Source organism: Orussus abietinus, unplaced genomic scaffold (assembly GCF_000612105.2).
Source record: "Orussus abietinus isolate OABI.00-Male unplaced genomic scaffold, Oabi_2.0 scaffold29, whole genome shotgun sequence".
Lineage (NCBI taxonomy): Eukaryota > Metazoa > Arthropoda > Insecta > Hymenoptera > Orussidae > Orussus > Orussus abietinus.
Window position 1 is genome coordinate 1,233,073 of NW_019395567.1, and position 19,529 is coordinate 1,252,601.

At 45.2% G+C, this 19,529-nt stretch overlaps 2 protein-coding genes across 5 annotated transcripts in view; one reads left to right on the forward strand and one right to left on the reverse strand.

Annotated features, from left to right (window-relative positions):
* Positions 1 to 17,222, forward strand: part of LOC105700140 (homeobox protein extradenticle) — a 50,410-nt gene extending 33,188 nt beyond the window's left edge. Inside the window, exons 4-8 of one of the 4 annotated variants that reach the window (XM_012425765.2) lie at positions 1,924 to 2,114; positions 2,208 to 2,343; positions 2,892 to 2,988; positions 4,522 to 4,709; positions 11,713 to 17,222. In XM_012425765.2, coding sequence (XP_012281188.1) covers positions 1,924 to 2,114; positions 2,208 to 2,343; positions 2,892 to 2,988; positions 4,522 to 4,709; positions 11,713 to 11,844 — 744 coding nt within the window. In that variant the 3' untranslated portion in view covers positions 11,845 to 17,222. Of the gene's footprint in view, positions 1 to 1,923; positions 2,115 to 2,207; positions 2,344 to 2,891; positions 2,989 to 4,521; positions 4,710 to 9,471 lie in introns of all 4 variants that reach the window. The other 3 variants (XM_012425782.2, XM_012425773.2, XM_012425789.1) reach the window with 3 other exon arrangements.
* On the reverse strand, positions 4,719 to 9,464 carry LOC105700188. Its single transcript, XM_012425840.1, has 3 exons — positions 7,785 to 9,464; positions 7,338 to 7,539; positions 4,719 to 4,938 (listed from the first exon to the last, which is right to left on the reverse strand). The coding sequence occupies exons 1-3, from the start codon at positions 7,821 to 7,823 to the stop codon at positions 4,787 to 4,789; spliced, it is 393 nt and encodes a 130-aa protein (XP_012281263.1). The 5' UTR covers positions 7,824 to 9,464; the 3' UTR covers positions 4,719 to 4,786.
* Positions 17,223 to 19,529: the final 2,307 nt, after the last annotated feature.

Here is a 19,529-nt window from a genome sequence, read left to right on the forward strand (position 1 = left end):
CAACATTTTTTTTTTGTCAAGCCGTATAGGGTTGTTAAGGAGGGCGCCAGGGTAAGAAGCCAACCCCGGGTTCCCGGGGAATGTACATCCTGGGTTCGAGATCCTGGCCTCCGCGGCGTCCAGGCGGGACGACCGGGGGGAGGGGCGGGATGGCTTCCGGCTTGGTAGGTTTTCCATCCAATCCACCCTCTTCGGGGGCGTCCTCTCATCCCCCGCGGCTCGCAGACGGGAACGACGCCTGATCCACCCTCGGTCCGTGCTCGCTTTGCGCAAAGTAGAGAGCCGGTGGGACGCGGGGGGCGTCGGGGGACCCACGACCCGCGGGGTGGGAGAGCGGAATCCATTCCAAAATTGCAAGCCACCGCCGCCACCCCCTGACCCTCCCGGTGTGCCAGCGCCGCGGCGCTTCCCGCAGGAAAAGCCACCCCCGCAGGAGAGGGCCGCCCTGGAATACTGATATTCCGCCGAAAACCTCGTCTTAAACCGACGGGAATAATGCCTCTTGCGAGGAACGGCCTCGTTGATTTCGATGGGCTGCTTTTTAGTGGGATTCCGAAAGGCGACATTTTTTCGCGACGCTATTCGTCGAGGGGTGGAACCATTTATGAAATTTCTCTTTAAACTGGGCGCACCGTATCGCTTGGAATTTTATCTCGAGGAGATAGCACCAAGGAAAGCTCTGACGCTCATGAAAGTGCATTTAAAAATTGCGAATAAATATAATATTAATAAAATGTCGTGAGTATCGTAACCTTCCTTAGAGCCTTCATTTGCATACCCCACAGATGCTACTTTCGTATGTGGTAATTTGTAGTTGAAGAGCGAAGGGGGTGTTTTTAATTTTTTTTTTTGGGGGGGGAGGATTATTTTGAAACTTAAGATTGACCAGACAAAATGGCGGATTTTTGGACACTGCTACCCATTTAGGAATTGCAAGTGTCGGTGAACATGATGTGTCGCATCCCTCGGGATGTGCCACCCTCGGGAGGATCATACCAATTCACTGGTTATGACTCATTTTTCCCAGCCACGGGGTCTATTAATAATAAGGTTAATTTTATATTTCCTCATTTTTTGGGTAGATATTTTTTAATACATAGTTGGGGTTAATGTGTTGTATAAATACTTTCGAGTCGTTTGTTGGTGAACGTTTATTAGCCGGGTCCGAGGGGCGCAGTTATTTAGGGATCCACTCCAGAATTGCAAGTGCCCGGTATGGCGTTTCCCTCAGGAAAAGCCACCCCCCATGAACGCCCGTTCGGAATACTGATATTCCGCCAAAGACCTTTCCGTAAACCGCCGAGAATAATGCATTATGCTCCTGGAGCCTAGGGGATGCGACCGCATCCAGTTGCGTTACTTTTAACGCACCCTCAAGACCTAGCCACGACTCCTTTCTATACAGGTCTCTTAAAAATCATTTCTTAAAAACGAAAGATTTAAAGGAAAAAATTTTTAAAGTTGTTAAGGGGATGTGAAAGTGGTATCCGAGTGGTTATGCATTCACGGGTGTTTTTTCTCCGAGCTGGACGTACCTAATTGTTTCAAACTTTACAACGTTAATATGAAGGCCATATAGAAACTCCTGACGGCCATGGAAATTCAACTTTTATAAAAATTCTATTTAATGTTTATAAACAAATTTAAAAAAATTCAAACTTCATGGGCGTCAGGATCTTCCTTATAGCCTCTATATTCACAATGTGAAGTTTGAAACGAATCGGTATATCTAGTTCAGAGAAATGTTACATAAAAGAGACCTCTGGCCCCACTTTGACATCACCTTAAATCCACAATCGAACCGTCTCACTGATGTAGATGGTTTCGCGTTTTATTTTGTATTAATCATAAATGATGTATTATATTAATTTTTAGCACTAGAAATGGACAGCGTTAATAATTTATTGTTTATTTGTTGTACAGGCCTGTAACGAGTTCACCACCCACGTGATGAATTTGCTGAGGGAACAAAGTCGCACCCGGCCGATCACGCCGAAGGAGATCGAGAGGATGGTCCAAATTATCCATAAGAAGTTCTCCAGCATCCAGATGCAGCTTAAACAATCCACCTGCGAAGCCGTTATGATCCTAAGGAGTAGATTCCTCGACGCGAGGTGATTAATTCCAATATCCTGCTGCTAATGAAAATATGTAACGTTTAAACACGGCTTAATAATATTAACGAGCTGATTTACTGTCCTACCTAGGCGTAAGAGACGGAACTTCAGTAAACAAGCTTCCGAAATCCTGAACGAGTACTTCTACTCGCACCTGAGCAATCCTTACCCCAGCGAAGAGGCGAAGGAGGAGCTTGCGCGAAAGTGCGGCATCACCGTCAGTCAGGTGAGGAAAGAGTAATCGTATCACGTAATTATATCAATATCTCATAAATTTAAGGCGACGTGAAACCCTGAAAACCCCTAAATGAAACCCCTTTTTCGAAACCTATCCCACCATCCTATCCGAAATTTCAACGCATGACTCACAAGCATCCAAGGAATGTCCTGTCTTAAAATTTCGATTTCCAGAAAAAAAAAAACTTAATCTAAACAAACATTTTGAAAACCGACAGTGTTGGGTCATTCTTAAGGTGCTCCCGAGACGTGTGCTAAAATTTCATCCAAGAAGGTGGAATATTCATTTAGAAAAGTGTATTGTTCAGGGTTGATGAGAATCGTGATTTCTTTGAAAAAGTCAAAGATCGCTGAATTTTTTAAAAATCCCGGCAGATTGTACGGTAGTCGGACTGTTTAAACAAAATCGTGATATTGAAAGATAAAAATCAATTGATTTAAGTCAGCTTAACTCTGGTATTATATTCGGCCGGTTTTGGAGGTTTCATGTCGCCTTAATCAGCGGCCATTTAATCGTTTCTTCTGGCCTGCTCGCAGGTGTCCAATTGGTTCGGCAACAAGAGGATACGCTACAAGAAGAACATAGGCAAGGCGCAAGAGGAGGCGAACCTGTACGCGGCTAAAAAGGCAGCTGGTAAGTTTAAGCTCCTCCGAGAGAAAAAGTCGTGACGTTTTCGGGAGAGCGGGAGAGCATCGACGCGACGTCCCGGAAGGTGGGGCCGATCCCTCCCGAAACATGTACTCCAGGGGAGAACTATTCTCGCCTCGAGGAGCATTTCCTTCGAGGTCTTCCGTCCGGACGATCGACTCGTCGAATCCAGGATTTACGAGTCTCTTCCGGTGCGAGCTTCCGGTCTGCCAACTCTCGAGGGAGCGCCTCGAGGTCTGCGAAATTTAACGCGAACGAGCGAGACTTTCGCGTTTCCACGCGGATAATTTCATTTTAAATTTATGCGACCAGATCGACATCTGTTTACGTGTCGTGAACGGTTTAGAGTGACGATAACGCGTCGCGATGGGCCTTCAAAGTGTCTCTTCATGGTCTACTTGGTCTGGGATAATTTTTCTTGTTTTTTTCCTTCTTCTTTTTTTTTTAATATCTTCCTACGTCCACGTCGATGCTCCCGGGTATTAAGTAGAAGCAAGGTCCTGTAAAGTTATCAATGAATAAACGGTGATATCGAAAATTGATAATGGGCGAGACGATTGCAGATTCGGAACGGCGGAATGACGAGTCCTTGGAGTGGGCTCGCGGCAGGAATCAAAACTCGATCCGCAAAGGAAGTAACCGTCTCCCTGCGGTTCTCATTACTGTAAATCATTGCTCCAGTGAGTTACTGCTCATTGTTCCGAAGCCGGCAGTGTTATTCCAGGCTGCCAATAAATCTCAGGCCGGGTATAAAGTGAGCGATGCCGCGGCTCCTCGTCTCGCATTTCGCCGCGCCGGGAATAAGGAAGGACTCTTCGTTCGACTCCCGTCCTCCGTGTTTCCCCCTAGAGTGTGAAAAATTCCGTCACGGCCGGAATTTCGCGAGTCTTGCGAATCCCTCGACCCGGCGAATTTCCCGCCCCGGAGGTCCCGCCGACTGCAATTATGCATGCCGCCTTGGCCGGGGTAATGTTCTCACAGAGATGACCTGGACATGTATTATTGTATTCCCACGTTTTTCTCCGTAGATTCGAGCGATCAGAGGGCGGGAGTCAAGGGTACTTAAGAAATGAGGGGAACGATTTTCTCGTTACGGCCTCGAGCTTGAACTTACTACGAGCTTAAGTCTGCGGCTCTCGGGCAGAGCGGGTGACTGCAGCTCGGCGTAAGGTGCATATTCGCCCGCCCGGCCACGGGAATCTGATCCTTACGGCGAGGCGCGGTCACGTCGGTCTCCCCACGAGCCGCAGGCGTGTCCTTAATGAATGCATCGCGGGGAAGGATCCTCCGAGTAGCCCTTAGAGCCTGGAACGGATAAAGTTGAGAGTATCATTGAAAAGAAAGAAAAGAACAATCAGATATAGAATAAACCAAAAATCGAAGATTCGAGGGTCTCTTGAAAAAGTCACTCGGCGCAATTTTCTTTCGCTTCAGTTCCGTTCTGCCTGGAATAAAGATCCTTGCTCGAGGATTCTATGACAGCGCCGAATTTTCTATGCACCGCGATTGTTTCTACAGCAGCTTTTGCAGGAGCGTCGCCGTACAGCATGGGTGGTGCCAGTCAAGGCACTCCAACCCCCATGATGTCTCCCGCACCCCCTGGAGGCCCCCAGGACATGGCAGGATACGGGATGGGCATTAATGGCAGCGACTACGGCTCTCAGCCCTACAACGACGGCTCCATGGGCTACGACCCCATGCACCAGGTCAGCGGAAACACCCTGGCACCCTTGCCTCCTTGATCTTACTAGCTACTTGTCTGATGACTTAACCGAACCTTACATTATGCACGGGGTAAGGATGCACGTTGCATGCTCGAAGACGCTCTTCCGTTACCTGTAGTTTGGTGTCGTTCGGCTTGCTCGAGGTGGCTTGGAAATCCGCAGGTCATCCCGAAATTAAATGCACCGGGACTAGAGAATACTACAAGGAGACCTGAAAAAAAAAAAAAAATTAATATCCTCCCGCGTCATTTTACATCGCTCATTTATTTTTTACTCGCCCCAGAGGTGGTGTCCATATCGCGAATTTGGGTAAAAATTTAAATATCCCATTCGGTCAAAAATGTTCCAGCTAATATTATTTAATGTGCTCGGTTAAAATTGTCAAGTTATCATCGAGGAGACATTTTTTTAGGGTAGACCTTGCGATCATTTTTGAAAGTGCTCAGCTGCACTTCTTTCGTTCTCGGTATAATTTCCCGATCCCTGTAAATCAAATAATTGTCGCTTTGCGAGTGGTCTTCCTGCCGCGCACCGGAGGCAAATTAAAGGTCCCTGGGAAGGGTGTTCCCTTCCCTCGAGATCTCCCAGCAGTTCCAAGCTGCACTCGGGCATCGCTTTTTCCTGAGAGCGCATGTGCACGTCTCGCCGCTTCGCCGCATCCGTGGAGAGTGTGCGAGGGAAAGAGAGCGACCCTTCTGTACGTGGGTACACACAGGGAAAGAGTGAGAACGCGGGAGCCCAGTTTCGGGATTAAACTCGGCTGCTCCGGTGTACGTACGTATATGGATGTTGGACTGCATTTGAGAGAGGGAGGGAGAAAGTGGCGTAAAGTGAGAGAGGGAATATATATGTACGGCTCTGGCGGGGTATGCCGTTGCAGCGCGCCATAAAGATGAGCTTGGCGGCAGCCGAGAGCAAGGGAGCCTGCCGAGGGCATTCCGCCGAGCTAGTAGCTAGCTCGACGGCCCGCTTAGTATGCATTGGAGTTGCGAAGTCACTTTTTAGGCAGGGCTGCTCCCACATATTAATGGACTCCATCCTACATCGGCTGTTACGCGATAACGAGCCGAGCCGACGCGCCGCGCCGCGCGATCAGCTGATCGAGCCGAGCAGCTACCTCGGGTTGTCGTCGCATCGTTCCAGGAGTTTTTTTTACATCTTTTATTGCGAGGGTATTTTTACATGCGAACTGTTATTTAATAAAATTCTGCGAGGGCCTGGACTTGCAGAAATTTTCTTTTTCATTCACGTTTACGCCCGCGATCAGCTGGTCGACTCTTGTGCTTCACTCCGCCTGTCATCGCGTGACTATTATCGGTTTTTTTTTTTTCATCCATTATATCGACTGACCGTGGCAGGACATTTTTCCATCCGAACTACGGTTTGGTAAGACTATGAGGACCTGGCAGTTTAGCAACAAATTTATTTTTCTTTTACACACGCGTTCGCGAGCAATGCCGCGATCAGCTGATCGACCCTCGTGGCTCACTTCGCCTGTCATTACGTGCCTGTTATCGGATTTTTGTAACCAATTTCATCGGCTGATCGTGGCAGAACATTTTTCGGCGCGAATAACGTTTTGCTAATATTGATAGGGCTTTTTCGAACAATATCGGATTGTTGCTCGTCGCAGTCGAATTATAAAAATTAATACAGATGACGGAGCTGATCCTTCTGTACGAAGTAGTTTATTCTACATTATCGAATCTAGATAAGATCATCGTTATCAAACGCATAATCCAGGAATTTATTTATTTTTGAATATACGTCATTAAGGTCGAGGTGCGAAGAACACAGCAGTGTGTTCGTAATCCTTTAAATCATGGAAACACTGCATCACCGGGCCGAATTAAATAGAATTTATTCATCGGCTTGGAGGGATTTAAATTTAATTATCTCGGCGATAAAATGCAATCCAGATTGATTCAGCTCATGGAGATTATTACGCAGAAATGATAATGGAAATTGCATACGCTGCTAAATTGATAAAAATTGCCGGTGCCTTCTGTGCTTTCTCGATCGTTGATAACCCTCCTCCTGTCTGCAATGATAGGGCTAATAATAATCGCAAGGTTAACGCAAATTGAAAATACTGCAAGATAAGCTCGAAAGAGCTTTATTTGCGGTCCTTGATCTCACCGAGGCTTAAAAAGCGCGGAGAAAAGTGCTTGGGTAGAAGTTTCATCCCTGCTCGTTGATAATTCGTTGAAATTGCATTATCGATCGTTGATAATCCTCTTCGCGCGCGGCCGCAACAATTGCGTAATTAATAATCGCAAGGTTTACGGAAATTAATAACTGCAAGATAAGCTTGGAGGAGCTTTATTTGCGTTCTTTGATCTCACCGAGGCTCGGAAAGGGTGGAGAGAAGGGCTTGGGCAGAAATTTCATCCCCGAGATGTCGGGGGCGGAAAGAGATGCTGAGGAAGCGAGAAGGATCCCGAGGAAATCCCCTCGGCACGTCGTCTCGAAATGTCCCCTTTCTGCCTGGGCCAAGGCGAAGCGAATCGACACCCATCGGCAGGTCGGAGAAAATTAATTTCGCGGCTCGTCCGGTCCGCGGTCGTGACGATTCGAAACGGGCTCAAATGAAGCGACTAAAATGCATACTCTTTGCCTTTTCCGACCCCGAGAGATCTCCCGGCGTTTTCCCGGCATCTGGCCATCTTTCCGACCCCCGTTGTTCAATTTCTGCATTTTCTCTTCCGCCTTTTCTTTTTATTTTTTCTTTTCCTCCAGCCATGTCCTGCCCTCCTTTCCACGCGACGCAGATCCAGATACGATCCAACATCCCTCCACCTTGAGTGATGTCCTGGAAAAAGAATTTCTTATTCTCATAAGAACATTTTTTTTCAGAAACGATATATCTACCCGTGATTACGACAGTGGTCGAAGTGAGAATGAAAAAAAAAAAGCGGGAAATGAATTTGTCCCTTATTTCGAGTCTATTTGTGCTACAATAATGTGACGTTTAGTTTCCTGATCGATGGAAATGACTTTGGTCACTTTCATAATCATCGGTATGTATCTGGAAATATTTAATCGAGAAGTTTTTACCGGGTTATTGATGAGCTGAATTTCTCCACTCGGATGCATTTTTCCCCTGCAACTGGCACTAACGTTTCCTTGCGTAATCAAGAACTAAGCTTCCGCTATCACACATGACGGCACGAGGGCAGAACGATTTTAACGCAGTTTATTAATATTTGATTAATGACTTAGCGACGCCTTAATTAATACCTCACCATCACCCGTTTACTCGTTCGTTTGGTTGTCGCTGGTTGATTTTTCTCGGCAAGCCCCCTAACAATGAACTGTGTTTGTTGCAACGAGGGCGCAAGAGCGATACCGCGAAGGTTTATTATCAATTGTCATTTGATTTCCTACTCGGCCCTCTTTTATATGATTTTGCATTTTCCGCCGGATGATTTTCCTCGCCTGTTTGGCCGTTCGAATAAACGGAGGAGAAGGAAGAGCCACTTTTAGTGCTCTTCTCGAGCTGGCACTCCGGCCACTGCATTTATTGTCGCATAATGTCCAGACGATTCGATACCTTCGAGCCAATGAAACCCGGTCGAGGGTGAATATCTGGAAAGGTTCTTTCATGGGGGTTATGATTTTGCAACTCCGAGTGAGAATTTTCCACGGGGGTGCATTGTCACAAGCACAGTTCGCCCTAACTCCGACTTGCGAAGGTATGGACTGCTCACTCCGGCATTTTTATCGTCAAATTGGTAAAATCTTGAGCCTTTATTTCCATTACAATTAAACTAAATACTAAAAACTTACCGCCTAGATTTATATCCAAGACTTCTCAGTTTGGGAAATATTCAGAGAGAGTAAATTATAATCGATTCGCGACAATTTTCTATTGTTTCCGGCTGAGCCGTTTATACATCGACTTGTCGTCGCCTTGCACCTTCTAATTCCTCCCGGCATTATTCACCAAGAGATTTCACACCTTTAACAGCGCCTTTACCTGCAAAAAAGTCGCACAAGTGCGCCCATTTACTGCACACTTCATCACACGTTCGGATTTTGTTAAAAATTCAGTTGTCCGATTTTTCTATACAGATCTGATGTTCCTTATAATATCATTCGTAAATAGAATTCACATATACAGTACACTGATAAAAATGCCCACATAAATTTACACCCGCGATAATTGGTTATCTCGATGCCACAATAAATTGCAGTAAAATTACATCCCTGAATAATATCACATTCAGCATCCAAGTTAGGTTAAAGAAAATTATAATTAAATATTACATTTAATTCAAGTAAAGGTATGTACGTAAATTTCCATTGATTTTTATCAGTGCACTCCTTGCATATTTTGGGACACTGAAATTTCTAAATTTCATTGATAAAATAGTTGCACTGGTCGCGAAGGCTTAGTTGATAAATAGGGTGATAGATCAACTGCTTGAATTAATTAATGGCCGAATAATTATATTAATATAGTTAACGTGTTATCGCCATTTTGTATAGGCAGACTGTGTATATTATAGGACTGTATGAAAAATTGGAGGAATTGTAACTTGGCAAAATCCGAAAAATCGGGCGGTCGAGTCTCCGCTGCACCGCGCGCGCTTTCACCTGCATAAATAACACAAACGCAAGAAATAAGCGCATAGGAACGAAAAAAAAAAATAAAAAATAAAGAAAAGTTAAGGCAGAGATCCTTAGACAGTGGGTAAAAGGGGGCTGGTGTTACTTACGAGGCGCCTGTGTTATTTTCCAGTGACTCGAGGCAGCCTAGAGCGTGTTTTCAGCGGTCTAGAGCGGGCCAGGAAGCTCTCCTCCGTTGCAACAAGCACAGGTTTAAAGCGCGCGTAATTCAGCCTTAAAAGCCGGGACCTTAGGGCCCGCAAAAAAGGCCGGGAATCAAGAAGGGGACGAAGAGAAGCAGGAAAAATAAAAGAGATTTCTCAGGAGGGATGACACATCCCGGACCGGACGAGAGTGCAATAACGACCTCGGCGAGACGGATTCCCGATTATTATATTATTTTTATTCTTTTTTTCTGAGTAGCGAGCACCAAAATGGCGCCTGCACGAGTAGGGGGGGATTTTGAGTTCGAATTCGAGAGAATCGGAGACTGATGCGAAAGCTTTTTCTATGTCGCTCGCGTTTTAACGGTATGCAGAACTTCCCACGTGGAGGCGCCATTTCTGGCCTCGACTTGATAAGAGTGTGATAAGGATTTGATATTGGGTATGTCGCGCGATTAGGAGGTCCTAGGTGCATAGTGGAGGTCGTTTAGTAGCTTAAGGTCCGTGCTTATTTTTTAATTAGGCAGCTAATAGGCGTCACTCGGGCGAAGTGAGCGATGGGCGGCTGGACTTGAATTTCGGGAATTACTTCACGGCGGGGTTTTAAATTCCTTTCAATTCCTTGGATTTTTAATCTTTTAATAAATCCCTTGAAGGGTGCTTAACGTGGTTGTTTTTTTTCTTTGTTTTTTTTTACGTTTCGTTTCCCACGTTTTTTATTTATTATTCGAGTCCCCTGGGGGACTCGCAAAGTCAAGTGCTCATTTCTCGTCCTCGCTCGGTTTGCGGTACGTTTCTCTGTACATACATGCATAATTACTTAATGGATACGTAAAACAGTGCTCAGTGCGCGGCGACTTCCGATCGTTTAGTGAATTTCACGAAAAAGTAGCGATTCGTTGATAGAGTTCTGATTTTTATTAGAGTAGACCCTAGTACTTAATCGAAGTGATTTGTCTGGAAGAAGTCATAAAGATTTCCAAAGTAGAATTAATTCGATTATAAAGTGCGAGTATATTTTCGAGGGACTCAAATTTGAGTACTTTATACCCACGCTTTGCTGATAAAGAAGCTCGGTTCGTTCTTTACTGAAAATCGAGGAGAACGTCGCCGTTGCACTTGTTTTTATCATTAAATCGAGAAAGTTGCAGATTTTCAGAATCGACAGAGAGATCGTCGGAGTAGAAAGAGACGTCTGCGGTGTTACATTTACGGTTATGTTTATCATACACGATCCTAGTTACTCTTTTTTTTTCCCCTTTTTGTTTTTATCGGACGTGTGGTCCTCTGTCGCATGCATGGCTGCATGTAAAGTTACAAGAGTAATAGTAGGTGCACCGCGTGTCCACGAGTATGTGCAATGCGTTGCAATTGCAAAATGCCAATTTCGGGAGTCTAGGGGTCATTGAAGTCCTTGTTACAAGTGCAGACGCCTTTTATGACTCCCAGGACATTGTCATGTTGCATCTTAGTAATTCTGCATCGCGTACTCGTGCATACACCGTGCATAGTCTATACCTACGCGGTAGTACGTGTGTGCATTTTTCACTTCGCAAGGAACAATCGGCTATGGAGGATTTGGTTAGAATGACGAAAAGTGGGGTTAAAGAGCATGACGCCGAATTTGGTATTACGAGAATAAAAAAGAGAGAAAAAAAGAAAAAAAAAAAGAAAGACCCATCGTACGGTAGACACGACCAGCTCGTCGATGATGACTTTTTACAATTATTCAGGTTTTGTTCCCCATTTAATTTCAATTGGGAAGGTTTCGAGTTCTCAATAACACGTTCTGAAATCTCGGGAAGACCTTTTTCAGGGGTAAACAAATTTTACAAAGTACCGCCGAAAGATCTTACGCATAATTTCCTCTTGCATATCGTTATTTATTGCAACGAGCTGATCGAACGACCGTACTTGGGGACATTTTCGGCAGTACACGAAAGCAAAGCCCGTTGCATCGGTAAATAAATCGGGAATGAGGAAGAGTTACGATTACGAGGTATTTTGGAATTCCTACTTTTTAAAGAAAAATGAAACAAGGATTAGTTAATTTTTTTTTTTAATTTTTTAGATTTAATTGTTAGGGAATCTGAGAATAATCGATTTCCTCGTTTCCGATGGCGGTGCAGCGGGTGGGCCTTCGTCCTTTGAAATTTGTCTCGCAATTTGGAGACGGAGGGCCTGAACGATATCCACTAAAAATTGCACAGGGCAAGGCAATGGCAGGGGGGCCAGGCGGGGGCTGGATGCAACAACGGGAGGCGGTCCCAGAATTTCCGCCTCTTCACGATTCGGCGGACTCGGATTCCGATCGGGAGAACGAAAAGCGGCCTCGCGTCTAGGGACCCCACAAAAATCCCCCAGCATCCAACACAGAAAGAAAGAGAGACAGAAAGAGAGGGAGAGTGACGAACACACGCACCGGATATAAATAGAGATCGATGAATAGATAAATATATAAATATAAATATAAATATAAATATAAATATATATGTACACGCGCGACACACCGAGAGATGTCCGCCATTGAGGTGGTGCCTTTTAAGGGGGCTCGTACCTATTGACAGTGTTAAAAGTGCCCATTTTTCAGGCAGGTATAAATAAAGCAATGAAACAACATTTAATTGATTAATCGTGCTTTTAGGTACGTATCGGAATGAATTCTTGTAATTTTTCATTAAAAAGAAATATTTCAACTGTGATACGTTGTAAAGGGACGTGTTTTTGGGATATTCTTCTTTGTCAGTTTTCAGATAGTTTGCATTCGATCATTTTATCAAGGTGTAGGGAAATTTGGAAAGAGTTGTTAAGAGATAAATGAAATATTGGGTGGTCTTGCTTTGAATTTTTGTCCTATACCTGTCTCAGAAATGTGGATTTTTAATTTTTGATTGGTATGAGCTCCCTTAATTTCCACGCGCCTCTCGTTATCATTACTTTATACAGTTATTATACACTATTATTACGACTAGCCTTAGGATTATTATGTTATTTCGTCCGTACGATTTTGGAGGGCACCCGAGGGGGTGGCCCGAGTCTTAACCCTTTCGGGCCCAGGAAGGAATTCCTGCGACCCTTAAGGCCTCGAAAGGGTTAATCACGACTCGACGGCTCGGTTTTTTAGAGCTACAGGGGCCGGAAATGTGTCCCCGACGTTTTTCGGGGTTCCGTGGAAATATATAAACTTACGGATACATAGGTGAGGGTATGTACAAGGGATGTTCCCCACTCACCCGAAGAGTGCCCTCCGCGTCCCAAGTGCATCTTGCCTTAATATTATTTACGCCGCGGCGTACGCTCCATGAAAACGGCGAATGGAATGAGATATATTTAATATCGAGAGAGCGGAGGTGTTTCTCCTTTTTCTTTCTTGCTAGTGTTAAACAATCGTAGGATCGACTTAGGACGATGGGGCGGTGGCTCGTGAGGTTTCGATTTTTCCTGTTTTTATGTTTTTTATTTTTATTTTTATATCCTGGCTCTCGTTAAGGCTATCAGGTGCATCATTAAGGCTATCGGGTGCATCGTTAAGGCTGTCAGGTGAGAAATTCGCGGAGGCGCATGTTTAAGAAAATGGATAAATCGTACGCTTTGTAAGGAACTAACGAAATTCTGTATATATTTATCACTTGTCTCTATTCACGAATTCCAAATCTTATTGTCGAACTGCTTATTTATGTTAAATTTAGCATTGACTATTTTCACAATTGTCGGCACTGCCTGATTTCATAGTACGGCTGCATCATGATACACCCTCTCTTGTCTTGAATTCTAAGTTCTTTTTTGTACTTTACCCACCTTAAAGCATGTGATCAGCGATATTTTACTTATTCATCCTGATTAAAATGTTCTGTAATTAATTATCATTTCGGAGTATTAAGGTGTATCGTGTTCTGAAGATTGTTCAGAATGGTTGGTTGGAGGCAAAAATGATCACTCGATTTTATGTGGATTTTCCTTTATCATCGGCTATTGAACGTTGCATACAGGCGCCTTCGCGAATTTACAAAGGCCTTAAGTAAGCCCTGTCGAGAAGAATAAATCCTACGTACATTTTAGGATAATCGAGGTCTTGTACAGCGTACCGAGGCTGTTTTTAAACCGGGTTGATGCCATTTCGAACCGTTTTTTAGACCCACCGGAGTCGACTTTTCGCAGGTTACAAAACCGATCCGTGATTGTCTCACTTCTTGTAGGCGTTTACATATATATATGTAATTATAATTTTGGACGATTGTTTGCAACAACAGGATATTGTGTGCATGACCTAAGGTAGTCGCGCGACCCTCCCCACGGAGTGGGAATTTCGAAAATGCCTTGGCGAGATTTTGGAAACATTTCCTGAGGCTTTTTCGAAATTTCTTCCGCCCCCCGCGTTCTTTGCGACTCCTCGATTGCGCTTGCCTTTATATACTTTGTTGATCGTTATGTGGGTACATATAGATGCGAATGTATATCTTGTATACACGAATGTGAGTACACCGTCCACCCCTCTCTTCAGGAATCCAATATCATCGACGAGAGACTTCTCAAAGAAATCTCCTGTATACTTTTTTACGAAATAAGTCGACATCTTCTTCGGCGTCTTCGCTTCATTCAATCCGGAATTCTTCTATTGGCTTCTTTTCACTTTCTTGGCATTCTGAAATAAATCTTGACAATCATCTGGTCATACTTAACACGGAAAAGAACATCACAGGAATGACACACGATTACATGGTAATGATGTTATAATTTTTTCGCTATAATCGAAGTTTTCATTCGATTTAGAGATTGAAATGACTACTCTTGGGGATCTCTTGTCGGTGATTTGTCCTTTCCTCCTGTACACAGTTGCCTGAACAAGGATTCTCTTCTCTGGATCAGTGGCTTAGGGAACACTCAATTTTATATTACACTTTTCTTGAGACTTGCGACGGTCCACTTGATCTGGGGAAAGTGGATCACTTCCTGCGTTGATGACTTCCTCGCCACCTTAAATATATACACGTTTATATTCTTTCCAAAATGGCGGTCAAATTGCGATTCGTCGACGTTATCGAACCGCGCGCTACTTCCTCGCGACGTCCAGAAAGAGACGTACCTTGTAACGCGATTTTACATCGCCCTTAAGAAATCATTTTCTTACATTCTGAGAACGCCATCCCACTGAGAGAGACACCCCTGGACTCGACGGTTATAAAATAAACCGCGGAATAATTTTCTCCCAATAAGTTATACTCATAAATACATATTTTCATCTCACCAAACGGCATAACCGTTTCACATTTCTTTTCTAACAATTCGATATCATATAACATCGACGTATTTTGAATAATTTTCGTTCCACCTAAAAACTAGATAACTTGAATGAAACAAATATATACTGTTGCCTAAGTCATACATAATTGCAAGAAAGTTATTTTGTTAAGAGGAAAAATTATATCGTTGATGGATTACAATTTGCAACCGTTAGTCTAATTTTCCTTGAGCACGAGACTGACGTTTCTGACTGTTAAATCAATGTCACTTGATTATTCACGGTGTCCGCACTTTGCGCGGGATAGAGAGATGGAAGGCATACGTAAACCGAGGAGATTTTCAATATCGAGGGGAATAAGGTGTACAAAGCCCCTCGATTTCGTGGAAAGACGGTCGGGGTGTTTCTCTCTTGGTTTTGATGCTGGGTCGAGCCTTTTATGGACCGCGTGGGAGCTGGCAACCGGTCGAGCCGCCCCTGAATCTTCTCGGCCCGGAGAATGAGGCGCGTACATGGGCGATGCTGTTTGTTTTCAGGAGCTGTCGCCTTGAAATCCTTAGGAGATACGAGAAGCATAAAAAACGGTCAAAGAAATCGAATGGGAGAGAGAAAGAGAGAGAAAGAGAGAACAGAGAGAAAGAATATGAATTTCGAAACGCTAGCGCAATCCGATCACCTGACTATCTGTGATCCGATGCTCGCCGCCACGGCGAGTAATACGAACTAAAGTCGATATAAAGTAATTAAGGTTTTATGTAATACGCTCGAGGCCAGGACGAAATTCAGGCCGGACCGCGGGAGAAACGTCCTCGAGTCCTCCGGAGGTGCCCGAAGGTCGATTCCGGAGGGAAAATCGAAAGCAAACGTGGCGGCGTCGGGAGGACTCGGGACCAAGATGGCGGCGCTCGCCCGAACTCGCGGCGGTTTTCCTCCTTCTGGGGACACCCCCACGCGGAGAAACCTGGCTCGTCTTGTGAGGCCCTTCCTTCGTAAGAGCCTCATTCCTGCCACTGTATACGTATGTCGGACCTTACATTTTCGACGCGTAGCCATGGGCACTTTTTTCAACGTGGATGAACCTTCCCTATAAATGAGAATCTTCCCGCGACGCGACGCAGCGACCTCCAGTGACGCCACCTCGGTGACCGAGTCTTGCAGAATAGTTTTTACATTCGCGCCGCATGGAGTCTCGTTGGAACGTTAAATTAAAAACGTTACGTTAAGTTTACGGCTTATCGGATTCGCCACGGGGTATTGACTTCGGATGTGTTTTGAAATGAATATCTACCGCTTCGATTATATTAATCGATCTTTTTTTTTTTTTTACTATAAATGATGCATTTCGTACGGTTTAATCGATGCAGAGAATTCCGACGTCGTGGAAGGAGTCGATTATTAAAAACGATGTATCTTTGTAAAAGGTAGCAGTGGGTAGGATATATCGCGTCGGGTGGCAACGTCGCGTCGCGCGGCAACCGGTCGCATCGTGCAGCGGCCTCGCGCGGCAACCGGTCGCATCGTGCAGCGGCCTCGCGCGCTGCGGACATGCGCAGTGGCCGCCATTGCCGCGCGGCAAATTCAAATGACCTCCCGCCAGGGCGAGGTTCACGAAACCCATGCGACGCATTTCCTTTCCCGGGTGCTCCGTTTCCGAGTCGAAGCCTGGCCTCGCAGCGCTTTCCCCCGGTCCGTTAAAAGAAAAAAAAAAGAGGAAAACTTAGGAAATGAGGAAGAGAAATATTCATACCGGCGATAAAAAGAGATAGAGAGAGGCGGAGAGAGAACACAGCGAGAACGCGGATACCGGAGTCACACACCTTGAGCGAACTAAACGAAGCAATGGTCCTGCGACACACACTGATGTATACGATTTTTCAACGTGGAAACAGAAAACAAAAAATATATATTGTAGCTATACATATTGTAGTTATATAACGGAGGTTAGTCTCTAGGCAACAGCGTAAACGCGGCGATGGGCGTCGCGACGGCGGCGCCCGTTATATTACTACGAGGATCCCATTATTCGACAGTGCTATTTTATTATCGCGACTATTAATTATTATTACTATTGGTATTACATTATTGACGATCAACGATTATTATTGCTATTATTACACGATGTGATTGTAACGTTATTGGCGCGCATGCGCGTCGGCGGTCGAATCAACCTTGTTTCCCCCCTTCGTCCGGCTCCCTTAATTGCAATTCGGCGTATTAATTGTCGACCTTCAATCGATTGTTTACATCGCATTATTATATCGAGCGCGAGATATAACGGCGATCGGAGGGTGGCGTTGATATTATATTTACTACTAGCGAGTAGGAGAAGGATGATATTCCCCTCCCCCCATCCCACCCCCTCCTTCCTCTTCACCGTGTAAACGATACGACGAAACGGCGGCGTAAACCGATTGTATCCTGCGACCGAGATCGGGCGGATAAAAACAACTGTTGTTAATAAATATATGTCGTAGGCGGATATCCGTCGGCTAAAGGCTGGCCATCGGGTTAACATCGGGCTTTGTTGCGTATCCGGTGTTGCCGACCATACAGTTATTATAGAATTGTTCTATTATTTTAATCCGAGGTACTATGCATTTTTGGAACAATAATAGTACCCGAGTAGTACTATTATTCCAGTAGAAAGAAACACCGACGATTTTATTACCGATGGATATTTTTGTTTATATCCTTAGTCTAGTTTGCAAAGACTTAGTCATTTATGCTTTCTCAAAATAGGGGATTATATTAAACTCTTCGGTATTCATTTTCAAGTCGATGCTATTAATTGTTCAATGTGATGAATCGTATACCATTTTAAATACAGGCGAGATTTTTATTTAAATGTTTGATTATTTTAAGTTCTTAACTTGTACTATTATTTTAATTCGACTGTACTAGAGACAAAGGGAAAAGATGTTGGCAACACTGGTCGTATCGCGGTCGGTCGTTTCGGGAGGAGTCCGCCATTTTGTTCGGCTTCGCCGTTGCAGTTTTCGGGTGGACGCGCGAGAAATGGAGCGGTATTTTGGAGAGAACTCGTCGGGGTGTTGTCGGGTTAGAGTCAGGGGAGGTTTCGGAAAAACCAGTGGTCACTTCGCGGGAATAGGAGAGAAAAAGATATGCGAGATATGCAGTCCAGGTAGAGACGCTTTCGAGGTTGCTTTAGCCGAGACATCCGCCCACCGCGACCAGTACAAGTGCGTTCGGCACAGCTAGTATACGAGAAAGAGCGCTCCCGGCCGCTCGGAGCGCCCTTCTTAGGCACTACCTACGTTTATTAAAGAAAAGAGATAGAAAGTGTGAGTATGAGAGAGAGAGAATGCGCGCGGATGATGTGTGAAAGGGCAAGAGAAAGAGACCGGCGAGAATACAAAAAATCGGCTTTGTAAGAGGCGGAGAAAGCAAGGCGAAAACGAAGGTTGGAGGGCAGTGAAAGAGAGAGGGACGAGAGAGAAATTAACGTTTAACATTTATGGATACGCGTATAAGAAGATATATTCATATTTCCCGCTCCCACGATCACACGACGGACCGCCTTTGCCCCGAGTCGCGCCTCTTGAGCGGCGGGGCCTGGCCTGGCGCGTCGCGCGCTGTGGTTGGTCCTTTCCGTTGGAGCGCGCGATGCCATTGGCTCGGCGCCCGCCCGAGCGTTTCTGGGAGTCCCGACCCCACGTGACTCCCGCTCAGTCCCCTCGCGCACACGCCTGCGGGTTCGTCGCGTCGTAACGGCGCGACGCGGTCGCGTTTTAATTCCGATATTCACAGCCGGGAGCTTGGAGGCGTCTCGAGACACGCGTGAGAATGGAAAAAGAGAGAACGGCGCCGCATGCAGGACTCGCAGCCGCCTGCGCGAAAAACAAAAAAGAAAACATATGTTCCTCGTCCGCGCGCAGGCGAGCGGTCGGCTGGATCGGGGCCGCTGATTGGCTTTTCACGGCGGCCCCGATTTTGGCAGACTCCGCCGGTGGCCGCGGAAATGCGAGAAGAGAGTGCACGGGATTAAGAACACGCCGATTAATATGGGGTTGTACGATATACGACAGTATACCACGAAATCCATTGTATCGATTGGAAATATTATGATAAACTCAATAAAACTCTGGAAAGATTCTGATTTCGTCATTTTCCCTGATACACCGTTTTGCGATAAAATCCTAACAAAAGCTGCAAAGAAGGTTAAGCATATATGCGTCTGACATTAATTAGAACAAGTCTGCAATTGTTTTCGCTCCTAAGTACGGGCAATTCTCATAAACTCTCTCCTTATATGGGTATAAAATGTCGAGTTGGTAAAAGTTATTTAATCGCGAGTCATGTGGCGCTATCTAGATGTGAGGTGTATAACCTCATTCTAGAATCGCAGCTACTTCGATTGTATCCTTTGGAGGTGTGAAATGTAGTTTTCTATGCTACATGCTGTTGGTTATGTGTGCTTTGAGTTCTATTGTTTTCCGTCAGATGGCGCACCATGCTTCGTGTTCATCGTGATGGCGGGTCGCGTTTCCGATTACACATAGCAGACAAGATTACCTTGTAACGTTAGTTAACAGAGATGAGTTGGGAGATTGCTCACGGGCAGGATCGTGCGATTGCATCCTGTGCTGCCCTCTGGTTTCGTACGTTAGCTTTCACCGTTTTTTGCCCCCAAGAGCGGCGCAACGAATTACTGGGAGGGACTCGCGTACTGGCAGTCAGTTGACGGTGGTGGCTTACCTACGCTTACCGACACTGCTCGCTTTTCATGGTAAGGGAAGAACACTCGTGACGCTCCATGTGACTTTATCT